This window comes from Akebia trifoliata, chromosome 15 (genome assembly GCF_017979445.1).
Source record: "Akebia trifoliata isolate Shusen 1 chromosome 15, ASM1797944v1, whole genome shotgun sequence".
NCBI lineage: Eukaryota > Viridiplantae > Streptophyta > Magnoliopsida > Ranunculales > Lardizabalaceae > Akebia > Akebia trifoliata.
Window position 1 is genome coordinate 24,061,851 of NC_141389.1, and position 15,895 is coordinate 24,077,745.

Consider the following 15,895-nt stretch of genomic DNA (forward strand, 5'->3'; position numbering starts at 1 on the left):
TGTCTTTTTTGCCCCTTCTAATTTTTATCAAGTTTTAGAGTTACTCCTCCATATTTTGATTAATATTAGAAATACCTCATATTTTCAAACCAATGACATGCCTCTTTGACTTAGGTTTTTGTTTTGGAGGTTATTGTAAAATAACTTAAATGCCCTTGTCTTCAATCTTTAGCCATTTTCCATATGATTTGTACCTACTACTCCTCGAGTGAAAGGATTCAATCTTTTGTAACTTAGGGGAGTGCACTTTTCAAGTACCTTCCTCAGTTGTCTCTGACTGGAACTTGATTTATTGATTTTCTCTTGCTCTCACAATAGTGATGACTAAATATCATAAACAAAACCATCTTGTCCGTACCTTATTTTTATTCTATGTTTAGTTATGATGAATTTATAATTATTTACTATATCTTTATTATTATTATGAGAGAAAGCGGAGTATAAGTGGTTTGACACCAAAACTTAGATTTCAAAAATGCCCCCACCTTAACATTTAAATTTAATATGATCAACATTATTTTGGTAAAAAATCGAGAAAATTGAAACGTATGACACTGGAGAATCATGTTGGTTAGTATTTAAAATTACAAAAATATCTTTTCTTATTATGTAATATTTACAAACCCTCTAATCAATGTATGAATTACATATAAGCTCCGTTAATTCATGTTTATTTGTACATGCCACATTCTAGTATTTCTAATAAGAAGACAATAGAGGAATTAATGAGGTCCATCAATATTCCAAAGATAGAACAAATGATCTACATGGGGATGCTAAGGTGAACATTTCTTACTGCATACAAGGCAGAGCCAGTAAGGGATAAGGGATCAAGGGTGGCAGTTCCCCCCCCCCCCCCCCCCCTTCCTACCTCAACCTTTTGTTGATTTAATATACCTTCTACCTTTTGTCTTTTGATATTTTGAGATATTCCTTGGGCTTTCAATTTTTTAACATGCCCCTTTAACCTTATAACCCCACTCTTCACTCCCTCATTCAATTTTGCCTCCCCCCCCCCCCCCCCCTTCTCTCGTTGGAAATTTTGGGTGATTAGAAACCTCTCTACACTTGTTAGATTTTTAAGATATTCTCACCTTTGTATTCAAACTGATAACATACCCTCATTGGCCTTATTGCCCCCTTCCAATATTTTGGGTGATTTACACACTCCTTCTATCAAATTTGGATATGTTGTGTCTTTAAGTTGATATTCCTTCTTTGACATTTTCTTTTATTTTAGAATAAGAAAAAATAATCCAAATACTCTTATTTCATTTTGTAACCTAAAAAACCTTTTTTTTTTCTTCGTAAAATCATTCATCTTCAAGTACTTGAACTTCAACATAAATTTATTTTTAATCTATTCAATTTCATCTTCAATCCATCCTTTTGAGCATTGTCTTAGTTTCCTCATATAATACCTAAGAATGCTATAAAAGAATCTCATCATCATCTAGTTAAAAAAAAATCCTATATTGTTATTTAGATTTAAAGGTTGAAGTAATTAATTTTAATGTTAAAAATTAAAAACATTATGTAAGAGATTAAAGATAGACTGATTTTGGGAAAAGAATTCAAAGGGCTTTTAGTTTTAGATTGAAGACGAGGGTTACGACGTCCTTTTGCATTTATCTATTGGAGAATACTAAAGTCAAGGGGGCATGTAGGCGGCATTGCATCACTTGACTTAGGTCTTCTCTCAAAGACTAACGAGAAATGACTTAAATGCTTTTTTCTTCAACCTCTAACTAAAAGCACTAGAATTTTCTTTCTAAAATCGATCTTCAAGCTCTTCAACGTCACACTAGTATCGACTCTCTTTGGACCCCATCCACCAATAATGTTTGTCCCCATCATGATTTTATTTTGAGCCCCACTAATCAACAAATAATGACGTGGGCAAATCATTAATGTTTGGCAAAGATTTTTGCCATTTGGAGTAAAAAGAGTCTGGGAGTTGTTTTGTGACCTAACTCCTTGGAGTAGTAGAATTTCACTTCTTCTAGAATGTATTAATAATCACTATTTCCTCTGCCAACTTGCACCACTAAAGCTCCAGCTCACACTAATGTTCTACGGGTCCTCGTGCCTGGTGAAGCATAAAATTACCAAAATAGCCTTTCTCTCAGCTGATAGCTGATGCTATACAGCTGGCCACGTTGTGATACAAATCAGGTGCTCCTCACGTGGGCCTGCGTTCATGAAACCTAATTGCGTATACACTATCAAACCATGACTCATTTATTCCTTTGCGTTCATGAAACCTAATTGCGTATACACTATCAAACCATGACTCATTTATTCCTTTTGGCTCACGTTTTCTATATTTCTTTTGGTCCGGCGAACCGCATTTAGTTGGCAATAAGGTTGAAAATAACTAGATCTGGATCAAGGATTTAGATTCCAAAAAAAAGATCCGATCTGGTAAAGATTCTGTTTGATAATCTATCAAGCAGGTTCTACATCAACCATCCTCCATCCAATATGGTCCGATCCAAAAAATAATAAAAAAATTTGTTATAAAAATATCCGTAAAACCTAATCCAAAAGGTTTTGATCCATTTCTTATGAATTAGTTCTAAATCTGATTTGATCCGTTTCTTATGAATTAGGAGTGTCAATGGGTTGGTTCCGACTTGGTTCCTAAGATATGTAGAATTAGAACCATTGTGGTTCATGAGACATATGTAAAAATAATGGTTATTCAAAATATGGGTTAGAGGTTTTGGATTGAGCTAATTTTTTGCGAGGTCCTCACAAAAATCAGTTCAATATGAAACTTGTAAATCCATCAAAAATGATTTACAAATTATTGGCAAAAACTCGATGGTCTACATTCTAAATAACTTTTAATGGGGTTAGAAGTTTTAAGTTAGACTGATTTTTTTTTTCGGATGATCTTCCCATCATAGAGATCATCCTCACAAAAAATTAACTCAATCCGAAACTTCTAACTCATATTTTGAAAATTTATTAATGTTATATTGTTTTTACATATGTCCCTTGATCCGCCCCCATATATATATATATATGTTTTAAATATTTTTTTGGTATGGATTGATTATGAAAACCATGAATTAGATGGAAAAAAAGATACCTCGAGTGATTATAAATTTTCATAATCTTTATATGCAAGTATTTTTTTTTTTTTATTACAAAATATGAGAAAATGCTTTCTACAAATAATTTTAAAACTTTTTTCATTTATAACACAATACATTATGTAAACTCTGAGGGGTTGGCTCAATGGAGTGAGTTTGAAGTTCGATACCCAGTAATAGCATTAATTTCTCAGGGACCATTTGCGAGGGTGCACCCTCACTTGGTGTGTGCGATGTGCGGGTGTTGCATGTGGTTCGAGACTAGTCCTTGGACAAGATCATGATCTATAGATTGGGCAAAACCTAGATACGAGCCTAGTTCGTTGTTTACAGGGATACTTGGTTATCAAATATATATATATTACGTACAAAAATATCAACAAATAATTATATTTTTTTTATCACAAATATATGAGTTGGTTTTTTTCTCTCCCTAAAATCAAATTCATATTCTTTACACATAAAAACTTTTAAGAAATTAAAGTTGTTCCATTTAAGTTCAATTCATATTTTATATGCAAATTAAAAACATTATATTAATATCTATCAAATTTTAAAGGTAAAAGCCTTCAAAGCCTTCAACCACCTATGATATAAAAAGAAATCACAAAATTAAGGTAAAAGCCTTCCAACCACCTAACTGAATCAAATCAAATTGGACTAAAGTTGGTTTGGTTTGATTCAGTTTTATGGGTTGCCAATATTCTATAAACTTGGTTGGAAACAATATATATTTTAATTAAAAGATAAATAATAAACATGAAATATTCTATATAACGAGTCATTAATTTATATCCTAACTCCTAAGCAGTAAACACAATGAAAAATCAGGGGAGAAAAACGTAGGGGATAAGAAAGAGAGACGATAGTCTATTTCTTTTAGAAGTTTTCAATTATAATTTGGACCAAATAATATTATTTTGGTTGACTAGTCTAACATAATCCATATAAATTAATATATATTTCTTTTATAAGGATTTGATTTCTAGTTTGATTCAATTTTATAGCGACCTTGAACCAAGAACCAAATCAATCGAGTTTGTTCTATTTTACATTTTGTTAAGTCAAAATCTAATTTTCATTTCTTCTAAATCAAATCAAACCAATCCAAAGCTTTCAGTTTGTTCGGTTCTTAGTTTTTGAAATCGACTAAGTTGCATTCTTAGAATAAAGGAGTGGGTCCAACATTTGGCCTACCTATGGGAGATAATATTAAAAAAAAAAAAAACCAAGATTATGTAAATGATATATACATCACTAAGGGAGAAAACTATTTTATTTTCAATAAAATAAGAAATTATCACATATTATTACATGACAGTTCGTCATAGTCACGTGACCATGGGACCAATAGCAACTTTGTTGGGGATGATAGCTTGCGAGTGGCCCAAGGGATTTGACAAGGAGGGACAAATGTACTTGAGCTATCCTCACACCACTAACGTATCTCACTATTCTTTAAAAAATTTACAAGATAGCCGTCCAGGCAGACTCGCAACGCATTATCATTATATTTCAATGGTTTAATTGTAGATGAAAACTAAACATCAGACATCAACATTAGATGAAAATCACCATGTTCATGTGTCCACTAGAACCATTAATGTTGTGCCCACCATTGGGTGGACATCAACAACAACAACAACAACAAAAAAGAAAGATCTTGATTGGTAATTTTTAAGAGAAGAATTAAAGTGGCACGCCAAATGATCATAAATTGTTCATAAAGATTGTGGGACTCCGACAAAGACTGCCCGAGGTAATATCAAGAAAAAGCCCAATCAATATTTCAAGTCCAACTTGTAAAAGAAATCTCGAGTCCTATAACATTGGAATTAGGTAGGTAATTACTCTTCGACAAGTCCGAATTTGAAATTTCAGGACTAACGAGTACCTATGACAGGTGAGAAGATTTGACAAAAGACCAATCAACATTAGAAAAGAAGAATGTATCGTGCATGAATCAACAAATTAAGGAGATAGGGTACCATGATCCTTGCATATGTGCCTAAAGGACCAACCTCCATAATCGTCAACCACCTTATTCAACATATGTGATATCATGAAAATAAATAAAAGTTGAAACATAATATCAAATCTCAGACCTCGTGACATAGACGAAGAAACTTATAAAATTAGGCAAATTGATGATATATTTAAAAACTCCCAAAAATCGATAAATAAAAAGATAAATTATCATTTTCATGAGTTGAATATGACAACATTCTGATTTTGGATAACCGTTCATTTTAATTCCCAGAATGTGAATAACGAGATCACAGGTTCTTCAAGTGACAATCTTTAAAGTGACAATCTTGCTAATATTTTTCTTTCACAGTGACAATGTCACTGATTTATATATAGTGACGATCTCACTGAAAGTAGTAAATCTCCGAGATTGTCACTTTAACATGTGAGATCGTCCTTTGAAAAACTTGCAATCTCGTTGTTCACGCTTTGAGAAATTAAAATTAACAATGAGTTGGAATCGAAATTTTGTAAGAACTTAGGTCATATTTTGATAATTTTTCTTAAATTAAACACGTTAGTTGATAAAACAAGTTCGAATTTTTTATAATTTTATATCAATATTCTGTTAAATTTGAAATTGACTTAATCGTGAGGGTGATTGCAAAAAGATTAGCTACAAGATTTAAAATCTAGAAATCACCAATCAATATGATTTTCCTAAAGAATGGGATGACTAAAATGTGGGTCCAACTTCCAACTGATGGTGGAATCCATGATATTGTCCAATGGTCATGTAAAGCAACACACGTGCATGTCATCTATCCTTTTCATTTGATGGGCCCACCTCTTAGATGTCATCCATTTTAAAGAATAATAATAGATCCCACCCAACACTTTCTGAAATAGTCTGTGGTTAAGATTAGGTGATTGGCTTGTCCGATTTAGTGGTGGCCCACCAATCTGAACTGTCCATACCAAGAAGATAGTGGGCCACGTGGTTCCGTATGGGATAGTAGGTTGCATCGATGATGATGCCGTTGTCTGGATCCTAATTAAACTTTGACCAATTAATACCAAAGAAGAAGAAAAAAATGGAATCTTATACTTGTTGTTTCTTTAAAGAGTCGTACTATGATGACATCTGCGGTTATTACATTTCTGACGTGAAGGTGCGAATATAACTGTACATGCTATTTCCTCGTGATACGATTACACACGTGTACGGTTATCTACGCACTTACACGTCAGAAATGTAAAAATCGCAATAAACCTGTTGTCACTCCAGCATTACTATTTGTTTAATCTCTTAAACAACTGGCCTTATCGCTTTCCGTGATTACGTTCAAAGACTGCTCGTTGTGTACGATGAATCCGTTACAGTAAACCATACTAACGGTACGGTGTTAGGTGCCACCTAGATCACATAATTAAATAATAACTTTAAAGATAAATAAGGAACAATGTTGCAATAGTTCCAGAGGTAAGTTAATATAATACCACCAAAATACAGGTTATACATCATTAAGTTACAAATTTCTCCATTTCCACATATATTATGAAAAATTTTTTGCTCACAAAAACTGGGATCCACCAATCACATGTACTCACATGAATAGAATGGCTATTCCTATTTTATAAAAGTACCCTTATTAATTACAAAACTACTTGTAGAGGATATTTTTCAACAAAACGACACGTGGTAATCTCGAAGAACTTTAGTGGAAGGATCGAATTACATGGCAATCTAATCGAGTATCTGAATTACCAGTGAAACCGATCTACATTTAACTGAGCTGCAATGATGTGAAGTTTGATACAAATCCCGTAAAGTATGGAGTACAGAGTATAACTATTTTTGCGGAAATCAAGGCGAATCCCTAAACGGGCGTGATTGCTAGAACGAAAATCATGGAAAAAATCTGGAAAATCTAAGGGAAGAAACCCCTATAAGTATGAAGGTGCAACACATTGAAAAAATATGAGATTTCTCTCTAAGAAAGGCCCTATTCTACTTTCTATACTAAATCCTAATTTGGGCGTTGAAATGGTTTGTTGCAGACCTACTCAAGAGCATAGGGAGGTGAAAGATCTTTGTCAAAGAGAATCACAAGGTAATACAAGTTTTTGCATCTACACTACTCATGTATGCTTGACGTGACAAGGACCGAGGAGTTTATGAGTAAAAAAACAACTCGTATATTATGAACTTATCATATGATTTAGGGATGTCAATTGGTGGTTGGATACCCATATGATGGGAACCAAATTGGAATCGAAGTTGAGAAGATAATTTTGGGATCCTTTTTCGTTGGAATCAATGAGTGTCAATTCTCTGGAATTGAATCAATTGAGAATTAAAATCATTTTAAAGAATTTTTTTGACGGTTTAAAATCAATAATCATTCATCCTTTTAAGAACCGAACCAAAGCAAACCGACACATTGACAGCAATACGAGTATGATAGATGTTGTACATTAAGTATAGCAGACTTTTGTTGGTCCACTGCCCATGAATACATGGTCCATCGCTTGGTAGACTAACATTCCAAAATTTTACATGATTTTGTTTCCATGGGCTTGGAATGGAATCTGACCATGACAATCGTGTAAAGGCCATGATATGGCACACATAGGAGAGTGGGAGTTGGATTGCAATCGAATTCCCTTGAGTACAGGATTGATTCTCTAATAAATTTAAGGTATGTGGTAGTAATGATTCTTAAGTGGCTATTAAACTAACTTAACAGCTTAAACAACCCTAAAACATAGGTTCTAGTTGAGGCCTCCACGTCAATAAAGGCTCGAATTTAATGTGTCGTTTGATATTCTCTTTGAGAAAATTAACTGTTATATACATGATAGGAGGCACGAACCAAATGATATTAAATTCTGTGGGAGATAAGGGTTTGATGATGTATTTTAGTAATAAAAAATTATTAAATCAATAGTTATGAATCAACCCTAGAAAAATATCAAATTTATTGATTATAAGTCACCCACCAAGACATTGGCCTTCAAGCTTCTAAGAATAAAGAAAATTTGTTTCTCTAATGACTTGTCGATTTCTACGTGCTTCTCGTATATTTTATTAATAGCAAACCACGATGGCTTCATACAACACAATTTTATCACAATAAATCAGGGCCGTCCATCGGCCCAAGTTTTCTCGATATGTTAATTAATTTATGAGCTGCTAGTGGTATCCCAACTTTTAGTTATTACACTTCAATTTCTTAAATTATTTATCACCCCCAATTATAGATATAAACACACTTTTCAAACATTTCATAAGGTTGGGATCAAATTATAATCTCAACATTGCGACACTCCTTCTCGATGTAAAATCCTAGAGTCGTGATAACCTGACTTACCCACGTGGCATACTCAATCAATACCCTTAACGTTCTATATCTCGAGGAGTGTATATTTACGATTCTCGAACATGTCACGTCAGGGGTGCCGATTGAGTATGCCACGTGGGAATGTCAGATTATCACAATTCCAAATCCTAATAAATCAAAAGATAGAAATCTAGTGAAAAAAAAAAACCTGAGAAAACTTCAATTGGAACCCCAACTTTTACTTATTACTTGTTCTCAATCATTCACTTATTTTCTTTATTTTTAAAAATAATTGGGAGGTAATAAGTTAAAGTTAGGGTGCAATTAATTTCTAATGCGCTGTGTTCAATTTCTTTGTTGAGTAATACGAAGGGACACAATAAATAGTACCACCATAGGGACGTTACTTACATTAAGACCATATTAATTAAATATAATACATACTTACACAACACAGATAGAAAGCCTAGAGACAAAGCTGAGAGAAAAAAAAAAAGATTTAAAAAGGTGCCCAAGCACGTTGAGGGCTCCGTATGTCTCTCTCTGTTTTCTCTTTTATTTATTTCATTCTCAAGCTGTAACACTTGTGCCCATTTCGTCTTCCCTTCTTCTTCTCAAAAATCAACTTTGGTTTTCCAGAGAGAGAGAGAGAGAGAGAGAGAAAGAGAATGGAAGAGTAGAGTTTGTAACGGAGAAGAATATCGGGTATTTATTGCAAATGACAATGAGTAACAATATCGGGCAGTTCGGTGATACAACGCTCATAAAAGTTTTCGTTGGAGGGTTAGCATGGGAGACTCAAGAGGAAGCGATGAGAGAGCACTTTGAGAAGTATGGTGAGATCTTGGAGGCTGTGATCATCTCTGACAAGATCACTGGTAGATCCAAGGGTTACGGATTCGTAAGTGTTGGATAGTACGATAGGCCGATATCTAACATATCTCGTTTATGTATTTAGTTGGTGTGAGTTTGCTAAATTACGCCGTGGGTTGGTCTTGTAGGTGACGTTTAAGGAAGCTGAAGCAGCGAACAAGGCTTGCCAGGATGCGACGCCTGTGATCAATGGGCGCCGAGCCAACTGCAATCTGGCTTCGCTAGGTGCACGACGCCCGAGGTCTTCTTTGACAACTCATCATCATGGTATGTTTATAATCTGATGATGATATTTCGTATCTTTTCGTTTATGTTTCGTTGATCTGAAATCATGATTTTTATTGCGAAGGATCCAACGTTGGACAGAGATCCACGTCATCAGCACATGCGAATCATGTGCAGTGGTATTACCCAGCTGGGACTCCAGCTTCTCCTTTTCATCATCATCAAGCCGTTCCCTTCCATCCTTACGGGTATGATTTCTTCTGTAATATGTGAGTTATCTACCAAATATGAGCCGCGATTTACACGATCAGTTCTCTTCAGGTACTCCCCAACCTACATTGCCCCTGATATGAATTACAATCAGGTAGGCCCCACTTCTTTAGCTTCACACTGATCTTCAAATTATACGGTTCAGATTACCTTAGATTTGTAGGGTCAGTATGGCTAATGTAGGTTTACTTTTGATGAGATCCACAGAAACTAAGCTACTCTAGTGGGTCCTACATGAATGGGCACTTCTCACACGTGTATCAAGGGCAAGGGATGATGAGTGGGAGTACGATGATGCCGGTGTACCCGGTTTATCATTATCACCAATCACAGACGATGGGAGTTCCTGGACACATCTTCCCACAGACAACTGTGGGCCCAATGCCAACTGTACCAGCTCTCATCTCTAAGCCTCCTTCAGTGGCTACTAACACAGGTATCGAATCATTTTGACGTGCACATGGGGTTGATTTTGATTTTGATTTTTTTTCAAAAAAAAAATAAAAATAAAATAAAAGACTCTTGAAAGTTGAAAGGTTTTTCTTGGGTAGTAATGTTGATGGACGCATTTCCATCCAACAATTAATGAGTCAGTTTCTTGGATAAGATGGCGTAAGTTTATTGGTTGTCGGATGTTTTTGTGTCCAACGCAATTACACTTGTAATTTGCAAAAATGAAACTTGAAATGGGTTGGATCCACAAGGATCCAAATCCACTTACATGAAGAACCCAATTGTTCTTTATTTAGGCAATCCGAACCCGCCTTCTAAATGACGTTCGGGGTGGGTTCTACTTCTCAATCAAACATTCGGCTGAGATATGCGAGACCTAGAGATTAGTAATATGTTTTAGATTACTAAATATTTTCTAGAAAAAATCAAATACTATTCTCCAATCTCGACTGGGTGTTTAATTAATGTATTCTTTTACTATATAATAAGGGGACGGTTCAGCAGCCCTAAAGTTTGCTAAGTTTGGTGCCAAATTTTTTTCAAAATATGGGTTAGAAGCTTTGGAATGAGCTGATTTTTTGTGAGGATGATCTCTATGATGAGGAGATCATCCTCACCAAAAATCAGCCTATTCCAAAACTTCTAACCCCATCAAAAGTGATTTACAAAAATTGGACGGTCCACGATTCTTCAACTTGTAAACTAGAGTTAGAAGTTTCAAAATGAGCTGATTTTTTGTGAGGACCGTAGAGATCATCCTCACAAAAAATCAGCCTATTCCAAAACTTCTAACCCCATCAAAAGTGATTTACAAAATATGTTTGGCACCAAACTTGGCAAACTTTAGGGCTGCCGAACCATTCCCATATAATAATGCTGGCAATATCATTTTATATCTATTTGTCCCTTATTCAACGACAAGCGGAGGGCAGTTGTGGTATATAAATATGGGATAGTAAATCCAATATAAATATACTAAATGAGATGATCGTGATCAGTTTGAATTTTAGATGTTTTATAAAAGTGCTGTGCTAAACTGATTGAAAAAAAACCTTAAATACACTCAACCGACATGGTATGTGCATATAACCATAGATTTCCTCGAGATACACAAGAAAATTATGATTCTATGCTCATTCTATGCCAATTAAGTATATATGAGTAATTTTTTTTTTTCCTGGAAAATGATGGATTGCCTGCATTGGACACTGTGTCCAACGGTTAATTTTTAACTTGTATCTGGAAGAAAACAAATCTATAGCTATCTGTGCACTAATACGTCAACTCAGTGTTGGACATAGTGTCCAATGCAGGCAATGTAGCACGACTCATTTTTATTAAGTCAATTTTGTTTTATTCTTATTAACCTAACTTTGTATTATTCTTACTAAACCGTTATATATATCCGATGGTCACATATGTTATTTATTCATTGACCCTTCTTGTGATCTTACATTCAACTCAATGGTATTGTAAATTCATCAAATTAACCCTACAAATGACCACACATCATATAACCAGTTTTGTAAAACATATATAATTACAAAATCGGATATTTATCCATTTTTGTAAATATTAAACTACTTGTCTGCTTCAATAAAATGCATAATTGTTTCCTGATTTTTTTATAGGGAGGATATTGTAACTGTGTCTGTGGCCCATTGATCCCATGCTCACTATAATTCTGTTTTTCAGTGATCCCAATATAGATAAACATAATGGCCCACACGATGGATCCAACGCTCGTAAATCTTACAAGCTTTATTATTACAAAAATTAAAATTGGAAATATGTCCATTTCATTAATACTAATAAATAACTGATTGAGTAATTTCATTAAAATACATAGTTGTTTATATTTTTTGTAGGGAAGATATCTTAAGTGGGACCATTGAACCATGCTCACAATAATTCTATTTTACTGTGATCCCATAAGATAGAAACATGATGGTCCCACATGATGGCTCACATGTTCATAAATCTCAATGAGCTTCTATTATTATCAGGATGCCTGTGGTGTCTCCGATCTTCGGTTGTAGTTGGTCTAGGTCTGCCTTAATTCCCTTGATCTTTCAAAAAAAAAAAAAAAAAAAAAAAAAAAACAACTATTATTATTTAAAATATTGTATCTTTTGAATGTTTCCAAGACGGTATCGGTCGATACAAATCGATACATCCCGATAGATATCCAAAACATTCAATGTTTCAGAGTCAATGTTTCATATTAATCTAGGCCGACCGATACGTTATTATTATTATTAAAGCTTATGACTGATATATACAAACAGTTTGTTTGACTGTGGAATAGGTTCCGGGACGCAAGGGAAAGTTGCAGAAAGGGAGGCTAAGAGTTCAGAATAACAAAATGGCTGATGGGGTGGTCAAGATCAAAACATACTTATCAGATCCATGATACCTCTCTCTGTCTCTAATTATTATTTTTTAATTCTTATTAGAGTTTGATAAGATTTATTCATTTTCTTTGACTCTATATCTCATCTTGAGATAACCCTTTAAAACAAATTTGCAAGTTAATTGCTCTTTTGCACATTTTCCTAAATTTATGAAGGAAATTTTTAGCCATAGATCTATAGATTCATACATCTCAATCGAAAAAAGAATTAGTAGAAAATAGAAAAAATTGAAGTTGTTTTCTCATATCTATAGGGCTATTAGTGGACTGATTGTAATCGGCCTAATTCTATTCAGGCCTATTTATGGGTCAATCACAATTTCCAACTGAAAAACCTTCAAAGAAGCAAAAGATTTGTGTTTTTTTTTACTACCCTTCACTCAACTCTAAAAGATAATACTATTGTTTATGGATACCCACATGGTGTGAGTGATGGTTCTATATCGCCTGGGTATCATGACCTTGGGCTATATATGAACCTGGGGCTATCCTCACCTTACAAGCCGGTTTTGTGAGGATGAGTTTAGCCCATGGGCTTCTACATGGTATCAGAGCAGGTAATCTTAGGGATGTAGGAGACACGTTACATGTGAGGGGGAGTGTGAGTAATAGTCATACAATCTTAGGGATGTAGGAGACACGTTACATGTGAGGGGGAGTGTGAGTAATAGTCATACATTGCCTGGGTATCATGACCTTGGGCTGCATATAAACCTGAGGCAATCCTCACCTTACAAGCCAGTTTTGTGAGGATGAGTTAGGTCCGTGGACTTATATATTTAGTACTGCAATACTAGATCGCAGAGACAAGTACATGGTTTCAATGTTAGTATCATTAAAGATAGTTAATTATAATAATATAAATTTCTTAAAAATGTGTTTAGGGCCGGTGTGGAAGTTTATATATAAAATCTTATACGTTCTTTCTTGTCATTTTAGTAAGTTATGATTCAACTCACTTATGAAAATTTTTAACCATATTTGATGGCTTATCTCAAATCAAGCCAAAGTAATCTGCTTGGTGAATATAGGTAGAATCATGAGCTAGCTCTAAATCACATACCACCAAATCTAAATCAAGGTCACAGAAGAAGAAACTAATATTTAATTAAGTGTAATCTATAGCATACAAGAAACTTCTTATAATTGAAATTTAATCAATATCATTATCAATTTATTTACTTTCGATTTCGATCTCATTTTTAGGGTCTTGCTTAGGTCTAACTTAGTTAAGGACTTATGGTTTTATGTCCCAAGCATATAAATATCATTATTGATCAATGATATGTCATCTACACATTGTAGCTACGTGATTTTCGAGTCTAAAGATCACCGTCATGTGGATTTGGAGTCGTTACCATTCTTTTTTAGAAAAGTGTGTGCATGGGCAACCGGAATGTATTTTTGAAAAATTGACGTTTATAGTGACTCTCACACGTATAGAAAATCGATCTATCTAAGATCTAGGTAAGTGTTTGATTAGAGAGAGAGGAATGTGTTAGGTCCCTTCTTTTTCCACCAAAAGGTGGTAACCTTAAAATACATGGTCATTTAAAAATAAAAATAAAAGAAAGTTGGAAAATAAAATTTGTACTCCCTAAGCAAAGGGGGACATTACTTTCAGTCTAAGTCGCAAGAATCACCTCATTGAGAGAGGGAATCTCAATCGTAACTTTACCTTAAAGTCGAACAATTTTTTAAGACTTTAGGTTTTGATGGTTATGGGCCCATTTTTATGAAAGAATGGCCCAATTAACTTAGCTTTAAAACTAGTTTTTTATGGTGTGTGCAAGTTATAAGTAGGGATTAAAGATGATAAGATTTTATTTTGAAAAATGGTTTTAGCCTCTACATTTTCTACTGAACCGAGGTTCGATTTACCAGAGGTAGAGGAGGGGTAACATTACATCCTATGGCTATTCTAAACCAAAAATAAAATAACAAAAATGAGAAAAATAGAAGAGGGAAGATGGAGGGGAGAGAATGAGGGATTTTTTTTATATCACTTTGTCCTTACTCTACCTTGTCTTTTGAGTCATTTTTCATTGAATTTTCTTCGTCTTGATATTCTAATATGCTTCTTGATGTTGTATTTGAACTTGATGATGAAAGTGAATGTATTTTAGTGTAGGGATTGTGCGTTGAGGATTTTTCAGAGATTTAAGAGGGATTTGAGAGAGATTGAGAGTTGAGAGACTTGAAAGAAGGGATTCAAGCATGAGCCTTTTCAAAGGGTGATGGAAGTTTTTATAAGAGTTGGTGATTGCTTTTAGGGTTCGAATGGTCACATAGAGTTTGGGCATGAAGGATTTGAATTTTGAGGTTAAAGAGGGGTAAATTTGAAAAAGAAATTAAGTGAATTGCTTTTGACCCATACCCATGGATATGATCCAAATGGGTCGATTAGACAACCCATTTTTAGGTGTGGGTGTTGGGTTAAAAAAATAGTTTATGTAAGAAATTAGTTATTTTGATTTTGAGAGGGTAAAGGATGTTATGACATGTGTCCCAAATATGGTAGACATGTAGCTTTTTGATGGGTTAGTGAGGAGATTAAGGAGAAGGAGTGTGGGGATGACTTATGATGAGGGTTTGGAGAAAGTAATGGAGGTTGGTAATGACAAGTGGTGTGTATTGAGGTATGTGTTGTGTAGCTTTTAAAATGATGATTGAATTAGGTAGATTGATTTTGAGAGGTGGGTTGTGGTGGTGACAAGTGTCTACTTTGATTATCTTGAGTGGATCTTGATTGGTTAAGATTATGGACATGGGTAGGGTTTTGGGCTTGAGTAAAGGCTTGATTTAGAATGGATTTTTGATGTTGGGCTTAGGATTATTTTGTAGTTTAGGTTAGATTGTATTGGAATTGGAATGGATTTTAGGTTAGATTGGTTTATTGATTAGGGCTTTGGTTAAGATTACGTTGGGTTGAGGCCTTTTAGGGGTTGGATTGATTTAGCGATTTTGAGAAGGGTGGTAGTGAGTTAGAGATGGCTTAGGGTGTAAGGACAAAAGTAATGAGTATGAAGCCTTTTTCATAAGTTTGGGCTAAATTAAAAGCCTTGGGCTTATTTTATTATAAAAAGCGAGGAAATTAAAAACATTGGACTACTAGGCCCTTAATTGGAAATTCGACAAAATGTTATTTTTATGGGCTTGTGCAAATTGGGATGTCTACACACATTATAATACAACTCTAGTTCATAGTGTTTTATGTTATTACGAGTATAATTTTAAGAGAAAACTCT

The 15,895-nt window shown here is 34.3% G+C and overlaps 1 protein-coding gene across 2 annotated transcripts; it reads left to right on the forward strand.

The window, feature by feature from the left end:
- The first annotated feature begins 8,871 nt into the window (after positions 1 to 8,871).
- Positions 8,872 to 12,794, forward strand: ARP1 (RNA-binding (RRM/RBD/RNP motifs) family protein). 2 transcript variants are annotated; one of them, XM_086426692.1, is made up of 6 exons: positions 8,872 to 9,314; positions 9,415 to 9,553; positions 9,636 to 9,759; positions 9,833 to 9,875; positions 9,989 to 10,217; positions 12,543 to 12,794. In XM_086426692.1, the coding sequence occupies exons 1-6, from the start codon at positions 9,132 to 9,134 to the stop codon at positions 12,593 to 12,595; spliced, it is 771 nt and encodes a 256-aa protein (XP_086282818.1). In that variant the 5' UTR covers positions 8,872 to 9,131; the 3' UTR covers positions 12,596 to 12,794. The 2 variants fall into 2 exon arrangements, with proteins under 2 accessions (XP_086282818.1, XP_086282817.1); XM_086426691.1 differs by having other exon boundaries at positions 8,873 to 9,314; positions 12,523 to 12,794.
- The last annotated feature ends 3,101 nt before the right edge of the window (positions 12,795 to 15,895 follow it).

Excerpts from the sequence above, each read along its gene's own strand:
- ARP1 (XM_086426692.1), top strand. The coding sequence starts at position 9,132 with ATGACAATGAGTAACAATATCGGGCAGTTCGGTGATACAACGCTCATA. Across the intron at positions 9,315-9,414 it reads GATCCAAGGGTTACGGATTC|GTGACGTTTAAGGAAGCTGA; the intron begins GTAAGTGTTGGA and ends TTGGTCTTGTAG. Across the intron at positions 9,876-9,988 it reads CTGATATGAATTACAATCAG|AAACTAAGCTACTCTAGTGG; the intron begins GTAGGCCCCACT and ends TGAGATCCACAG.